The sequence below is a fragment of the Oryctolagus cuniculus genome, chromosome 12, assembly GCF_051225735.1.
Source record: "Oryctolagus cuniculus isolate XC-2025 breed Fujian yellow rabbit chromosome 12, ASM5122573v1, whole genome shotgun sequence".
NCBI classification, from domain to species: Eukaryota; Metazoa; Chordata; class Mammalia; order Lagomorpha; family Leporidae; genus Oryctolagus; species Oryctolagus cuniculus.
The window spans coordinates 16,324,460-16,342,698 of NC_142878.1; the positions used below are offsets into that span (position 1 = coordinate 16,324,460).

General features: G+C 38.9%; 1 protein-coding gene across 1 annotated transcript in view; it reads left to right on the plus strand.

Moving 5' to 3' along the window:
• GABRG3 (gamma-aminobutyric acid type A receptor subunit gamma3) overlaps nt 1-18,239 on the plus strand; it is a 679,184-nt gene that overhangs the window by 399,119 nt on the left and 261,826 nt on the right. The window contains exons 4-5 of the mRNA XM_051822228.3: nt 5,520-5,740; nt 8,112-8,194. Coding sequence (XP_051678188.1) covers nt 5,520-5,740; nt 8,112-8,194 — 304 coding nt within the window. The remainder of the gene's footprint in view (nt 1-5,519; nt 5,741-8,111; nt 8,195-18,239) is intronic.

Sequence of the window (18,239 nt, forward strand, 5' to 3'; positions counted from 1 at the left end):
CCTGTGGGTAGGAAGTGTTTCTCCAACATTTAGTCAAAGGCACACACAGCAAAACATCCACATAGGATGCTTACTCTTAGGTCCTGGTGTCTGGCAGGATTTGAGAATAAAGAAGAGCATGCTTCTCTCCTCCTGTGCCCCCAGAACATCCTGGGGTCCTTTCCTCTAGGAGAGAGCCAGAGTAAGGGGGTGAGAGGAGTTCACACTGGGCTCTCCAGACCTCAGCCTCCAGACTGGGTCCTGTATCCTTCATGAAGAATCCAAACAAAAAATCCTTTACAATGGTAGAAGATAGAGAATGTGAGAAAGTAAGACACAGAGATGAATGTAGGAACCAGCGTTGTGGCATAGTGGGTAAAGCCACTGCCTGCGACACTGGCATCCCAAATGGGCACTGCTTCATGTCCCGGCTGCTTGTCTTCAGATCCAGTTCTCTGCTAATGGCCTGAGATAGAAATGGAAGACGGACCAAGTGCTTGAGCCCCCCGTACCTGCATGGGAGACCTGGAGGAAGTTCCTGGCTCCTGGCTTCGGATCAGCCCAGCTCTGACCATTTAAGAGAGTGAACCAGTGGATGGAAGACCTTTCTGTCTATTCCTACCTCTGTCTGTAATTCTGCTCTCAAATAAATAAATCTTTAAAAAAAATGAAAGTAATGAAAATTGTGAAAGGCTAACAGTAGGCCTTTTTATCTATTTTTAAATTGCATTCATTTATGTGAGAGAGAGAGTGCTGCTACCCACTGGTTCATTTTCCAAATGCCTACAATGGTGAGACTGGGCCAGGCCAAAGTTGGGAGCTAGGAATTCAGGTGGGTGGCAGAGACCCAACTTCTTGAGCTGCGCCTTCCGGAGTCTATTTTAGCAGGTGCTTGGGCATCCTAACTTGTGTTCCCACCATTCCTCCAAGCATCTGCCCTGGAAATGCAGAATTTTAGAGTTTGAAGAATCCTCCATTGAATCTAATGCTCCTGTTTTACACATGGGGAAACTGAGGCTAAGGAAGGTAAATTACGCCAGACTTTATATACCGGATGCACATGGAGAACACTTGCGCATTTGAGTTCTCTCTCACCCATCATGGAATCTAACACATTTCCGCTGCAGCAGCCCCTTTCAGGTCGTATTTAGGAAACAGATTTTGTTGTTTTGTTTTGTTGTTGGTTTGCTTTCTTCTGTTTTTTAAATTTTTCTATTAATATTTCTAATTTTTTCAATGCGATTCGTAGATACCATCCTGAGAGTAGAATATTTGCTTTCTCCCTCCCTCCCTCTCCCCCTCCCTTTTCCCCTTCTCCTCTTCACTTTTGAGATAACATATCTTTAATTTACATCACATTCAAAGGCTTAATGCTCCAGTAAAGAGTTCAACAAGTAAAATGCAAAAGGACCCTGGTTTAGTGGAAATGTCATTTCCCACGTGATTATTGGTTATAGCCCTTGCCTACGTTTCTGCTAAACTAGGAAGTCAATTTTGACTGCATAGTTCATAATAATTGCTACTTAGCTGTGTGACTGAATGGAGGTTACTTAATCTTTTATGGCTTGGTTTAAACCCCATGGAAGGAAGGGTCTTACTGTGTCTCGGTAACCCAGGTGCCTGATACAGAATGCACCTGTGCCTACTAGGAGGGACTTTAGGTCATGCCTCCCATCTTGCTGTATGGTTTGCCAATTTCAAATCTACATTTAAAAGTGTTTTAAGATGAAAGGATATAAACTGTGCATTAGTGGGGATGGAAAACAGGGAAGATTGGGAAAGAAAGGACAGTGTTATTCAATTATGCTTCAGTAATGAATAGACCCATTCCGAAGGTTTACTTGGAATTCCTGAAATAAAAAGTTTTGAGACATTGCATATCTGTTAACATCCTTTAAGCTTTCTGAATTTCATTTTCTATGGAATAATATTGAGGTTAAACAAATAAGATTTGAACAATTTTAGGTTCTTTCCAAAATGCATGTATGACCTTTATAAGGAATACTGATCACTCTTATTATTGATCAGATTGATCAGTCCCAGCTATGCTTGTGAGAACCCTTTCATTCTTCTCTCCTCATTCCTTTATGCAATAAGTCAACATTAAAGGGAAGAAGGCAGCAACATTTGTAAGTACCTATATGTTTCACAATGGCCATTCTCACATACTAAATTTGATTTTAAGTACTGAGTATGTTCTTTGTGCTAATAAAGCCTGTTATACATTTACACAGAAATCATTATCATATGACCCAAATCCTGTCACCAAAAGAAAGGAAGGGGGCTATTCACTTCATGCAGTGTATTTGGTACTGCAAAATTTTTATTTTCTCAGGGATGCATTTGAACTTGCTGTTCCCTCTTCCAGGAGCTACAGTGTTCCAATATCTTCCTGTGTGGCTTACTCTGCACCTCTCCAAGGTCTTGGCTCTAAGTTATTTTTAGCGCCTTCTTAAGTCCCTGGCACCCCACATTCCAGAACCCCTCTCCTCCTTCTTGATTGTGCCAACTAGGACACACTGGTGATTGTTTTTCTCATGAACTGCTCTGGGTAATTCTTATCCACAGTGTGTATCTAACAAAACTCAGCAGGATCTCTGCCCCATGCAGTATCTCACGGTTTGAGAAGAAGCAAGTGAATCCCATGTGGACTCTTCAAGTGCCCTCCTGGAAATGGCACCTGCTCTTACGCTCCTTTCTCACCTTATCATATACAAGTGACCACACCCAGCCCCATAAAGGAAGGGGGGGAGTAATTCTACCATATGCCTTCAAGAAGGGAAGCTAGTATTTGGAAATAGCTCCAGTCACCACCATGATCTGTATGTAGCAGCCAAATCTCATCCCCACTCCCCGTGGAAAATACACTTCTCCCTTCTTCAAGGTCAATCTCACCTGAGCCTGAGGTCAGTGTGATATCACATGCAGTTCACTCCTCCTGTCTCTGAGTAGTGCATCCAAAGATTCAACCAACTGTGGAGAGTTCCAGGAACCCACCCCTGCAGGTATGAAAATCCATGGATTCTCAAGTTCCTTATATGAAACTATGTAGCATTTGCATAGAACCCACACACATCCTTCTATATACTTTAAATTATCTCTAGGTGAGTTGACACCAACACAATGCAAATGCTGTGAAAGTAGTTGTTATACTGTATTGTTTAGGGAAGAATGAATGACTCAAAGTCTGTAGATGTTCAACTGAGTTAGAGATAACATTTTTCAGGAATATTTTCTGTCTGCTCTTAGTTGAATCTACAAATGCAGAACCTACAGATAGGGACAGGTGACTGGAAGGTAATTTGATCCTATCAGCCCTCAATAGATGAGCCATAGCTTAACTCTTTTCCTTGAGCCATATCTGCATGATTAAAGACTTAATTTACTTAGAGGCTTTTGCCATGGCTTTGATCATTTCCTCAAAGCTCTTCAATAGGCTTTTGACACTCAAAGCAATTGTCTCTGAGCTTTTCTGATGGAGATGAGAAACTTTTGCCTCTTCCAGCCCTCCCATGCCCTGAATTTGCTGTATCTTTCTTTTCTGTTTCATAACTGCTTTCAAACTGCCTGATTCTTTTCTGAGATAATTTCTTTCCTGTGATAACCTACCAAGCACAGTCAATTGCAGTCATCACATGCAAATTAGCATTCTATTTCCAACTTCTGCCCAAAGAGTCACATGCTCATTAGGTACCCATTCCACCTTATTACTATAGGTGTCAGTTTTGTAATCCATTTCATCCATGCAGGACACCTGCTCTCAGTCCCACATCCTTGAAACCATTTGTTCTCCCCAAAGTCCACACTACCTGGTTTAGTTTTGTTTCAGAACTTTTTGAGTCCCATTTTTGTATCCTTCACATGTGCTAGGTTATATGTCAAGAAATAACACACACAACACACACACACACACACACACACACACACTTCCTCTCAGATCCTTCTTTCCTGTGTGGTTATGGACTTCCAGGTGGTCGGTGAGAGGCGTGTGCATGTTTTGAAAGCCAGTAAAGAGGCAGAGGTTATTAATTCATTGTCATTGGGCCAGCACAGGAATTGCGGGGCCCTGTGTTTGCTGAGACATCACACAGCTCCTCTGGGGAGCCTCTGCTGGAAATCTGCTCTCAACTGCTGCTGCCTGGGCATTGGCTCCCCCAATGCTTCAAAGCTTGCACACCACTTAGATTCCTTGTATTGTAATTCCTCCCACACCGAATGCTCAAATGCCTTTGTCCTCTCAAGAGAACTCTGATACAGAGCCTTATGTTTCTGTGTGCTCGTTATGACCATGAGGCACGCTGTATTTTTACCCTAGCTATTTATCAGTGGCCTGCCTTCCTGCCTAGGATATAAGCTCTATGAAGGTAGGGCGTTTTCTTGTTGGTACAGCACTGAGGCACTGATGGTTTGCAGGGCCTGGCATTGTCAGAGCAACAAAACAACAATAAATGAGTGGATTTGGTAATGAACAGCCAGTTGACTTGTCTATCTCAGAAAAGGTCTTTCACTGGAAACTCAATGGGAGGATAACTGTGGGATTTGTTGAGAACTACTGACTTGACACTCAACTACGAAAGATATTGATTCATTGAATAAGTAGCCTCTTTGTCCTTTCTATGTTAGACTTAATGATGATTATTTGTACTATGACTAGGGGAATGGCCTCTGAAATGATCTAGCCAGCCTAGAGATACTTCTTTAGGCTTCGTAGTGTCACTCATGTTCCAGTTGTCTGATGGTCACAGCAAAGTCGCATTGGGCACTGGGAGCACTGGAACAGCTTTGCCACTGTAATTTGAACACTTCCAGCCTTTTGTTGGAATCAGAGTTTGGCTTGGGGTTGTTCTGTCCATTGTTCTTTGTTGCTTATGTCTTACTTGTCTTTTTATTTTGGATTGTGTTGCTTTGCAAAAGTCTTGAGTAAAAGTAATAATCTTAATATATCAGATAATATTTATGGATTATATATTCTATGCCTGGATCTAGTGGTTTTTTGTTTAATCTTTTTATTTTTATAACACCTTGAGGAGGTAGATGCTACTATTTTCTGCATTTTATAAGTTAGAGAACAATGGCTGAATGGGTCATACTGCTTGTCAGGGCTTGGACTGTGATCTGAATTCGTACTCTGAGATATATTTCAAAATACATTTATATATTTTTATTTCAAAGTATATAGGATATTTCAAAAAGATTTTGGAAAATAGAATTTAAGGGATCACATGTTCCACAAGATTTGTGAAGACCCCTTATATTGCACCATCTCTCTTGGCCTCCCATCATACATTAAATATATGTTGCAATTTAACACTTACAGAGCATTATGTTATATCATATATGTGACCACATTATTGACTAATCACATGGGCTATCATTTGTTGAATGCTTTCCATATTAAGCCAGTGCTAAGCATTAATAGAAAGAGAAGTGGGAAGGTAAGAATGTAGCTGTTGAAGAAAAACAAACTTTTGACAAAGAAATGAAAGCATATAAAAATTCACTAATTGGACTGCCTTCCTTCTCCTTTTGCTCTATTTCAGGAATACCAAATTGACATATTTTTTGCTCAGACCTGGACAGACAGTCGCCTTCGATTCAACAGCACAATGAAAATACTTACTCTGAACAGCAACATGGTGGGGTTAATATGGATCCCAGATACTATCTTCCGCAACTCTAAGACTGCTGAGGCTCATTGGATCACCACGCCCAACCAGCTCCTCAGAATTTGGAATGATGGAAAAATCCTTTACACTTTAAGGTAAAATGCTGTGTGGATTTTTTTGATTGACACATAATGTTTCTATGTGTTTATGGGGTACAGTGTGATACTTTGATACATGTATGCAGTGCAGTGATCCAGTCAGTGTACTCAGCATTTCCATTCCTTTCAAATACTCCTCAGTCTATGTTTTGGGAAACCTCAGATTGTCCTTCCCTATTTATTTTAAAATATATCATAAATTAGAGAGTATAGGTTTTCTATTGTGCTGTAGAACACTAGAACAAATTCTTCCTCTATAACCATGCAAATCTAAGCATGATCTAATTTTGGAGCAGTAATTTAAATCATTGTCAGGGTAAGACCCTATTCTCATCTCTAAGTTCTATTCCCTTTCATTTGACATAAGACAGCATCTTGAAAAGTTTGTACTAATGCCAAGTGTGTAAAAATAAAGGCATACAAATGATATGCCATGAATATAAACTCATTCCTTCATCAGAATCCATTTCTGCTAGAAGTGGCTGTGAAAATTATAATTGATGTCTTTAACTCCTGGGTCCACTCAGCTAGGAAAATGCAGATGTGTAGGAGTCTTGATTAACAAATGTAATTATAGCCAAGTTTAAGACCACAAGGAAAAGGGCAAAGTTGGCATTTCCCCAACACATCCTTAAGGGAAGTGACACAGAAACCCAGAAGACTTGCCAAAGTCACTGCTGGGAATGGGTGTTAGGAATTTGTCCTAAGTACACATCTCTACCAGTATGGTCTGAATGTGCTTGAGCCCATGGTGACATCTCTTAGCAATGGGACACCCCTCAGCAGCCCTAGCACCCAGGAGCAGGGCACACCCCTAGCTATGTCCTCTGAGGGACGTGAGATTCATTGTACTCTCCTGTCTTCCTGCATCTCCCTGTAGGACTGGGCATTCTCCTTTCTGACAGTCTCTTTCTCCACCTCTCAAGACACTAGACCTCCTGCCAGTGCCCTTAGCACTGCTTCTCCTGGTTCTGCTCTTTCTAGCTCAGGACGTGGTGCCTGTCACTTCATACCTCTCTGCTTACTTAGCTCACTCGGTTGTGTGACTTTAAAGCTGTATTCATGCTGAGGATCCCACCTGCCCATCTCTAGCCCAAAATGTTCCTTCTGGGTGCTAGGTTCTTGGAGTCATCAAATGCAATACAGGACAGGGAACGTGATTTGTATCCTTCCTCTGGCATAAGTCCCTACTGCCTCCTAGTTCAGTGACACCACCATAAGCCCTCTGGATTACCTTTGCATCTAGAGCCCTGAGTGCTCTCCTCTCTCACCTTACATCCAGTATGGGGAGCTTTTAATTATAGGTGATTTGTGGCCACAAGGAGAAATCTGTGCCTTCTAATGTTAAACAAGTGTCCCCAGCACAAATATAGGATCAGATAAACATAAAAATAAGCAGCTTAGAGAATTTTAAAGTTTCAGAGAAATAATAATTTTGCCAGGCAGGGAACAACAATAACATAAAGGCTACCACAGGGAGCTCTAGTGATGAAATAAGTTGAGAGAGCTGGAATTTGTAAAATGTGTTCCCCTACCAATCTTAAAGCAGTAGAAATGAGATCCTGAAATGAATTGAGTTCAGCAAACAAGAGTGGAGACGTGGGGGGTCCTGAATCACAGGGGTCTCTGCTCTGGGAGGATGCAATGTAGCACATGGTAGAGCCACACCCACTTCTTGAAATAGTTGGGAGTTGTCCAAATAAGAAATCTACCTTCAAATGGATTAATATGAAATTATACCTTGTTAGAAAAATACACTGGATTCAGAATGGAAGTAAGGGTGCAGGCATTTGATGGGAGTAATTAAGATGCAGTTTGAGTCATCACCATCCCATGTTGAGATGGCTGAGTCTGAGTCCCTGCTCCACTTCCAGTTAGATCTCCTGCCGATGTGCCCATAGCTTCCCTCTGCTGTAGGCATCTGGGGAGTGAACCAGCATATGGAAGGTCTCTCTCTGTTGCTCTGCCTTTCCAATCCAAATAAATACAAATTTAAAGAATGAAGGGAGGATTTAATTCAGTTGAAAACAGCTTGAAAATGGCCTACATATAACAACTGGTTTCATTTGTCTCTAGTCTCACTCGGCTTGTATTTCTAGACACAGTTTGGAATATCACTATCTGGAATTCTCTCTGATGATGATAATAGTTAAAAGTAAAATCAAAATAACATAATATCAGTGCAATGAAAAGGGTCTCCCTGACTGAGTGATGTAGTTGCCAGGAATGAATTGCACGGGCCAGACCCTGCACTGAGTGAGCTGCCCTCTCTCCCCTGCACTTTGGTGCCTTAACTGCCCTGATGTCCTTGCCTGGGGCCTTTGCTGTGTTGTCGCTGACCCAGAGTGATGCTTGGCTTTTCGCACAGGCTCACCATCAATGCAGAGTGCCAGCTGCAGCTGCACAACTTCCCCATGGATGAGCACTCCTGCCCGCTGATTTTCTCCAGCTGTGAGTACCAGTTCTGTCTGGGGGTATCCATGCTGTGAAGGAATGTCTGGCCTGATGCAGGTGTCTGGGAAGCAGTCATGGGATTTGTGACAGTGTTGCGGCTCAACCAGAGAAAACTGATCATGGTTTTGGTGTCAGCCACATGGGTGTTTAGGCTGTATTACATGGAACCCATGTTACAAAATATGTAACTTTGATAAAGCTGTGGCAGCTTAATCATTATTAGTAATAATTTACGATTCAGAAATTGATGAACAATTGACTTACCAAACACTTTTATGCTAATGAGTTGTGCATACTATTTCAAAGTTACAAAATTATTTTGCAATATTTGTAAGCTTAAATAAAGTACTTATCTTTCAAATAGAAGGATAAAAATTTCCCTTTAAACATGCTTCTATTTGTCTCATTAAATTGTTGTAGGATTTAAGTTTTCAACTGATTTTTATCTTCCAGTACTTTATTTATGATCAATATCATAGCTAAAGAGTAATCATTTATAAATTCTTAAACACAGCATCTAATAGTAAGTACAAGGTTTTTCATAAAAATATCAAATATAAAATGTATTTGCTACTTATAAAGCTTTTAAGTAAAGGTCAAGATGGAAATGCATCTGTTGAATTTATGATGGTTAATTTTAAATGTATTAATCATAAGTACTTATGTATGATTCATAAGAATCCAATTACTTTAGTAGCTTTCTTTAAAATTGCATATGCAGTATGACAAACAAATCTGATGAAATCGCAGGGAGACTTTTTGTGAAATGATAATGAATGAACATATATTATAATTCATTTAAATTCAGAAAAAGGCAAGAGGGGGAACACAATTTCAGTGATCTCTTAAGGTTTGGAAAAAGTTTCAGAATTTCCAGAATAGTTTGATTAATTGTAAACATACTTAAATAATATCTCCCCCAAACTATATTTTTTGATAGCACAAATGTTCAGTGCCTGGCAGGTTGGTGCTAATGTCTGTGTCTGGTAAACTTATCTGTGGAGTCCTTGGGACAAGAAGTTCTCTCTTTGCTTATTTTAAAAGCTATGGAAACATCCAAATTATCTGGGGCTTTGTGAATGAGTTTGTTCTGCATGTATATAATGTTTTTGAGTGACTTGTCCACTTCATTGTTTCTTAGAGAACCTAAGCTAGTTACACTGAAACTCCTAATGGTCTGATATGAACTAATCTATTGTGTTTGTGATTTCAATTGTTAATTTTGTCATTATTAGGCATTCTATTTTACTACTTTTTTCTAATATTCTATCCAATTTTCATAATCTTTGATTTCTAAGCCAAAGTTTCAATAGCATCTATTTATTCAAGTTTTTTTCTGAAAATACTAGCATCTATGGGAGCAATTTGTATAATTTGTTGTTCAGTCATTTGTTTGAGTTTTTGTTTCCTGGAACTTTTCTGTGGCTTGCATTTAAGATGGTTTCTTTTAAGGACAATTTGTTCTGCTTCTGGCTGGTTTCTCCCTTTATTTTTATGGTTAAATTCTCATTTATTAAACTGAATAGCACTGATTGTTGTCAAATTTACTACCAAGCACACATTAGCAGAAGTTCTAAACTTAAGCTCCTAATTCACTACCAGTTGGTTTGAATTTTGTGATGATAGCTTCTTTCATAAATACTTATTATGAAGGCATAATTTTCATGCAGTACAATATACCCGTTCATTGAGTCCTAAGAACTTCACACGCCTGTGTAATGATCACCACATGCCTGATGTAGAACGTTCTTATCAGGAAAACATATTTTGCTTTTCTGTTCTTCCCTCTGCCAGAAGCTGGCCATGGGATCTCATTTCACAGAGTGTTTTTCCTGAGTTCCCTGGCTGAGATTTCCTCCCTTTCAGGCCCAGGCCCAGCCTTTACGTGGGGTTTCTGATGAGCACCACCATTCTGCGGGACGCCAGCCCTGCTCCTGTTCCTGCCCCTTCCATGTGTGGGGCCCTCAGAAAGCCAGATCCTGGCCGTCAGAGACTGGCAGGGCTCCTACACACACGCCAGTGAGAACACTCTCCCTGGAATCCTTATTTCCTCCTCATTCTGTCATACTTTTAAAATGTGCTTAAATATTTTACAAAGCCTTTAAGCACTCTGTTCCAAGAGGGGATTTTCTGCACATGGGGCTTGTGATACTGCCAGAAAGAAAAGTATTTATGTGGATTGTGTTTTAAAAAGATTTTTATAGAAATAATTTAAATTTTAAAGAGTACTCACACATACCATTCATGGAAACACTACTTTAAAACTTTATTAGTCAATGCTTCCTGGAATTAGTTGGAAATTAGCACAAAATGGCAGGACCAAGGCTGGTAGAATAGCAAGAAGGGTCTGTTGGACTCATCACATCTGTTTCCATGTCTCTGGTGAGGTGTGGTGGGGATGTGCTCGGTATAAATGTAAGGTCTTGTAGAGGTTGTTGGAAAGTGACATTTTTTAAGACATGAGCAACTAAAAGCTATTACATCTAAAAATCAAGGAATGATATGGTATTTATGCTTAGCAACAATTAAAATAGATTTATAAGAGCTAAGAAGTAACGATGTAAAACACTATATTCTATTAGAATTACCAGAATGCAAATACTGACGACTTCAAACACATAACAGTGTGGAGAATAGGAGCTCAATAGGAACGCAATACTGCTGGGAATACAAATGGTGCATCCATTTTGGAAAGACAATCTGGTGATTTCTTAAGCAATTAAACATATTTTTGTCATATTATTTAATATTCATGCTTCTTGGTATTTATCTAAAGGAACTGAAAGCTCATGTCTATACACTAACCTGCAAATTATTATTCATGGTGTTGTTATATTGGCCAAAATGCCCTTCATTATGTGAATGAGTAGACAAATGGTGGTATATTTAGATGAGGGAATATTATTCACCCTAAAAAATAAAAGTTTTTACCCAAGAAAAGATGTGGAGCAACCTCAGAAACATACTGAGTGAAAGAAACTAGTCTGAAAAGGCGTCGTCCTGTACAATTCCAACTATATGACATTCTGGAAAAGGTAAAACTATGGAGAGGATAAAAAGGTAAGTTGTTTCCAGAGGTTATGAAGAAGAGAGAAATGAATAGGAGCAGCACAGAAGTTTTTAGTGCAGCGAGATTGTTCTATATGGTACTATGATAGTGGCGATTGGCATCATACAATTGTCAAAACATAAAATGTGCAACACCAAGAGTGAGCACCGACGTTTACCATGAACTTGCGGTGGTAATGATTGGTCAAGGTAGCTTCCTTGGTTGTGGCAAATATTCCATTTTCATGGAGGTTGTTGATAGTGGAAGAGGCTATGAGGGGAGGGTACATGTGAACTCAGGACGTTCTGTTTAGTTTTTCTGTGAATCTAAAAGTTATATTTTTTAAAAATTCTAGTAAAAAGTAATACCAGAGGTAGATAAATCAGTTAAGGAATGAATCGCAGTCATAAATAATAATGCCTCATAAAACCATTTTATTAAATAAAAATACCTTGGAATTCCCAAATATAAAACTGTGCTTTAAGGTGTAAATGCATTGAAATAATTTATATGGATAGCATTAATTTATGTGAATGGGGCTCACTGTTTTTAGGTGAGAGTAATAACACTGTTTAATGAAAACATGTACTGACAATTTAGCACTAAGGAAGAGAATTCTACCAATATCAGTTTGGAATCTAATTTATTCCCATATAAAGAATGGGAAAATGATGATCATGATATGAATAAGCAACTAAAAATGAAGTGGTGATCTTGTTTGTGAACAGTTGCCTTACGCTCTCGTGATACTTTAAGTCGGAAGCTTTATTTGTTTCTATTGAAATTTTGAAGCAGTAACAAAATTGAACTACAATTTGTATTTTCTGTTATACAAACAACTACCCAAAATGTGCTATATAATGACTTAAAGTGATCATGGAAAAGACTGTGTAATACCTTTGTACGTATTAAATGATTATCTTGTGGAGAATAGAAGTCTAATGCTGGTGACTAAGCCAGGTCTACATACTATCTTGTTTTGTTTGTTTCTTTGTTTGGTAAACATTTATTTTATTTACTTGAAAGAATTACAGACAGAAAGGCAGGGTGGACAGCAAGCTAGCCTCCAACCTCTGGTTCACTCCCCAAATGACAATAATGGCTAGGGCTGGGCCAAACCTAAGTCAGGAGCCAGGGCCAGGAGCCAGGTGCTACTCTGGGTCTCTCACACGGGTGCAGGAGCCCAAGCACTTAGACCATCTTCCACTACTTTCCCAGGCACATTAGCATAGAGCTGGATTAGAAGTTGGGCAGCCAGGACTCAAACTGGCACCATGTGGAATGTGGGCACTGCTATGCCACCATGCCAGCCCCCTGAACAGTATCTTGGTACAAATGTATTTTGATGTGAATTCTTTTTTGTAGTATAAACAATGATGCATGGGTAGTCTTGGTGGGGCTATCTGACTGGCACAAGCAAAACTCACAGCAATGACAATTATATAAAATTGTCCTATATATGCAGAGATGATATCATAGCATATATAGGTTGCTTAGTTTTATAAATCTTTATTGTGTTTTAAATTTTATGTTATTGAACAATTGAAATTTTTACAATAATACTTTAATTTTTAAAACTGTGTAGCCTTTTTTAAACAGTGAATTTAAGAATCATGTTTTTAAATTTCTAAAATGTATGAGGACTTATGAGGTCATGTTAAAAATTTATTAAAAATTAAAGTATTTAAATTTAATATATATATGAATAAATTAAAAACGAAATCTTCCATCTGCTGGCTCATTCTCCAAATGTTGCAACAGCCAAGTCTGGACTGGGTCAAAGCCAGGAGCCATGGACTCAATCCAAGGTCTCCCATGTGAGAGGCAGGGACCCAGGTACTGAGCCTTCATTGGCTGCATATTAAGGTGCGCATTAATAGGAAGCTGAGATTGCATGTGGGACTGGGTCTCGGTCACTGGAACTCTGATATGGGATGCAGGTATCCCAAACAGCATCTTAACTGCTGCACTTGATCTTAGCCAAAAAGCCGAGAAGCGACTGCATCTTAACTGTTGTGTCAAACGGCAGCCCCAATCTTAGTCTTTTAATTCTTCATTTCCCCAACTTATTTTGAAACTGTTTTTCCTGTTGGTTTTCTTTGGGATAAATAGCAACATTCTAAAATAATGCTCCTCTTTGGCTGATTGATCAATATGTATCAGTGTGAACTTCATTTTACTCATGATTTTGCTCCAAAATATACACCTTTAATTAAACAGTACACTATACATAGATGTCATCATCTGTTTCTGCCAAGTGCAAAGTCAGTGACGACATCCTAAGAATGCCAATGGTGGAATTCTCTATCATTACTTTTTCAAAGAAAAGATTCTCTCTCTCTGCTGTTTCTTTTCTCTCTCTCTAAAACACACCACACACACACATACACATACACACGCACACTCACATACACACATACTCACATACCTTTTATTTAAACTGAGGATTTGGGGGACCTTGAAATAATTTTTTCTGCAGTTTAGTTTGAGATCCAGAAAATTATACTTGCAAAACCAATTTCATTGAAAATGGCTCAAATTAAATTAGGACCTAGAATGAAATCCCAAAGTGGATATGTCAATTCCTTTATTAATCTTTCAACAATAAAAAAGTTAGCATTCCACTGTCTGCTATTTATTTTGCAGCATTAAACCCTGAGACACTAGTCACGTTAATGCATGGTGCTATTTCTATTGGGTGTTCATGTGACCATCATTAGTTTACATTTCAGTCATACAGTGCAGAAAGCATTGAAAATAACAAAAGTATTCATGCTCTTGACTTTCATTAGACTTTTTTTGTGTGTGTATCATCAGAATTTCCATCTTAAGTTTGTTAAAATTACTTGGTTATGATTTTTTGAGTTAATTCCAAGGTTCAGTATACCCATGTTTACTATCAGCTCTCTCCATGTGAACAACCACCAAGCTTTGTAGGAAAGCATTTCAGGTGTCAGGTATAGATGCCAATCACTTGGCATTCACTGTGATAACCAGACTTGTCAGAAGGGGTCAAACTAATTTACATTTATTCTCCAGGAAGCTTCCTGATTATATAGAACATAGAATGCTTATCTTTAATTCCCTGCTACAACTGTATATCTCATTACCTCTAATGAGTTATTTGCTTTGTTCTAGTAATGCAGAAGCTGACTAATATACTATCAAACAACAAATAAAATGGTAATTGATTTCTGAAGTTCTATTAACCTTGAAAAATTAACCTTGACCTTATACAAAAATTAACTTCAAGTGGATTAAAATCTTAAACTAAAACCAAAATACAAAAAAAAGATCTATTAAAAATAAATAGGAGAGGGCCGGCGCCGCGGCTCAATAGGTTAATCCTCCGCCTGCAGCACTGGCACCCTGGGTTCTAGTCCCAGTTGGGGTGCCAGATTCTGTCCCGGTTGCCCCTCTTCCAGGCCAGCTCTCTGCTATGGCCCAGGAGTGCAGTGGAGGATGGCCCAAGTGCTTGGGTCTTGCACCCGCATGGGAGACCAGGAGAAGCACCTGGCTCCTGGCTTCAGATCAGTGTGGTGCCCTGGCCGCAGCGTGCCAGCCGCAGCAGCCATTGGAGGGTGAACCAATGGCAAAAGGAAGACCTTTCTCTCTGTCTCTCTCTCTCTCTGTCCACTCTTCCTGTCAAAATAATAATAATAAAAAAAAGGAGAGAAATCTTTACAACCTAAGACTAGTAACATTTTTAAACTTGACACCAAAAGCAGATTCATAAAAGAAAAACTTGTGAGATCTTGTGAAATGGAAAACTGGTCTACCAAAAACCTTGTTAAGAGATTGAAAAGACAAAGGCTGGACGCTCTTCTCTTCTCTTCTCTTCTCTTCTCTTCTCTTCTCTTCTCTTCTCTTCTCTTCTCTTCTCTTTTCTTTTCTTTTGTAAGACCATAGTGTTTTCCACCGCAACTGTACCATTTTACAATGCCATCAGCAATGCACAAGGGTTCCAATTTCTCCACATTCTCTCTAAGACCTTTGTTTGCATTTTTGTTGGTCCATCTTAATGGATGAGAGTTGTGTTTCATTGTGATTTTGATTTATATTTCACTAATGCCTAGTGATATTCTAATACAAGCTATAAGAATGATGGTTTGATGAATACTATGATTTTGAAAACATCGTGCGGCTGGCCCCGCGGCTCACTAGGCTAATCCTCTGCCTGTGGCACCCGTATCCCGGGGTTCTAGTCCCAGTTGGTGTGCTGGATTCTGTCCCGGTTGCTCCTCTTCCAGTCCAGCTCTCTGCTGTGCCCCAGCAGTGCAGTGTAGGATGGCCCAGGTCCTTGGGCCCTGGACCCACATGAGAGATCAGGAGGAAGCATCTGCCTCCTGGCTTTGGATCGGTGCAGTGCGTCAGCCGCAACATGACATCTGTAGCGGCCTCTTGAGGGGTGAACCAACGGAAAAAGGAAGATCTTTCTCTCTGTCTCTCTCTCTCACTGTCTAACTCTGCCTGTCAAAAAAACAAAAAACAAAAAACAAAAAAACCATTGTGCTAAGCGAAATTACCTGCCCCCACAAATAAAAGGACATGGTTCTGCCTATATGAAGTACCAAGAAAAAACTCACAGAGGAATAAAGTAGAAGAGTTTTCATTAGGGAATTAGAAGGGGAAGGGGAGGAGAGAATGAGGTTATTCATGAGTACAGTTTCTGTTTGGAAGGATGAAAAAATTCTAGAAATAAAGTGTGATGATGGTTGTAAAACATTGTGAATGCACTTAATGCTACTGAATTGTATACCTAATGAGTAAAATGGTAAATTTTGCATAATATATATTTTAATATAACTTAAAATATATACTAAAAACTAAGCAAAAACAGTCCAGTTAAAAATTGATAAAAGAAATAAGTAGTTCTATCACCAAAGATGATACACAGGTAAAAATAAGCACTGAAAAGATATTAAACATATTTAACTTTTTGTAAATTAAAACCACAATGAGCTATCCCTATGCACCCATTAGAATGGCTAAAATTAAACAAAAATGATGCACCAAATACTGGCAAAGGATGTGGAAAAATTGCATACATTGTTGGTGATAGTGTTTGAAAGCTTCTTTTAAAACTAAGAGTGTACTTACCATGTGACCTATTGATTGAACACTTGGACATTTAATCACAGGGGAATGAATAATTATGTTGACACAAAAAGTTGTCCATACAATGTTCATAATATTTTTATAAAAGCTAAAAAATGGAAACAATCATCATATCCATAAATGGATGAACTATTAAGCGAAATTTTGGTACATCCTTGAGATGGAATACTACTCAGCAACAAAAATGAAGAAATTACTGATGCATACAACACTGTGAATGAATCACCATAAGAATCAGAGCTGATTGAAAACTACCAATCCAAAAATGTTATGTATGTGGAGTCTTCAAAAAATTAATGGAAAAATGCATATTATGGAAAAACTAATCATAGGTGTCAAAAATTTTTCCAACAAAATAACCTCCCACTAATTTGTTATAAAATATGTGAACAGGAACTAGTCTGAAATATTGAAAAGAATAAGACATCAGTTTGAAAAATACCCTGTCAGAGCAATATGAATACTACTAAGCTGAAGCAAGAGCATACGTTAAATTTATGGTGACGCGTGGGTCAAAGAATTGTGAAATCACTGATACTTTATGGAAGCTTTATGGGGATTATGCCCCCAAAGAAATCAGCAATTTAAAAATGGATAAATCACTTTAAAAAGAAACAAAATAATGTTGAATATGAGGCCCAGAGTGGCAGACAATTCACATCAATTTATGAAGTAAAATCTTCCTAGTCATGTACTAATTGAATTAGACCAGCAATTAGTAGCAGAAACAATAGCCAACAATATACAGCTCATTTAGTTCAGCTCATACAATTCTGACAGAAAATTTTTCAATATTCCAAGCATTTTCTTTTTTTCTTTTCTTTTTTTCTTTTGACAGGCAGAGTGGACAGTGAGAGAGACAGACAGAGAGAAAGGGCTTCCTTTGCTGTTGGTTCACCCTCCAATGGCCGCCGCGGCCAGCAACCGGGACAGAATCCGGCACCCCGACCGGAACTCGAACCCGGTGTGCTGGCGCCACAAGGCAGAGGATTAGCCTAGTGAGCCACAGCGCCGGCCCCATGCATTTTCTTGATAGATGCCCAAACTGTTGTGCTCAGATCAACTACAGAATAAAAAAGGAGAGCTGTTAATGGAAATTTTAAACAAGTGAAATCAAAAGATGAAGGATTTATTTGAAGAACTCTAACAGGAAATGAGATTGATTTTACCAATAGAATCTGGGGACAAAGCACAATCAAAGCAATGGCTACCAAGCGGTCAAAGTGGTTCAAAGTATAATGGATCCGTTCAGAGCAGATGTCATGGCAACAGATTTATGAAATGCACAAGGCATTTGCTTGTTGAATTGCCAGAGAAAAATAACATCTTCTGTTTATGAAAATATTTTGAGAAACTTATTCAAAGCTTTAGCAAAAAATGCCCAAGAAAACATCACCAGAAAATCTTTATCCAGAATGACAATATTCCTACTCATTCTTCTTATTCCAAAAGGCCAGTGTTGTGAGAGTATAAAAGGGAAACTATTAGACACCCAGTTGCCATCCTGATTTGAATTATTCTGACTTTTTTTTTGTTTCATGTGGTAGACCATATGGGAGACCTGGATAAAACTGCTGGTTCCTGGCTTCAGCCAGGCCCTGCCATGGTCATTGCAATCATTTAGGGAGTGAACTGATAGATGGAAGATCTCTGTGTGTGTGTGTGTGTGTGTGTCTTTGAGTGTGTGTTTGTGTCCATCCTTATCTCTCTGTGTAACTCTGCCTTCTAATAAGTACATAAATAAATCTTGTTTTTTAAAGATGACACTAGATACATAGCAGTCTATGGATTCAGCACAATCCAGGTAAAAAATCCACGTGGTTTTTTTTTTTAATTGGCAAGATGACCCTAAAATGTAAATTATAAAAATTCACT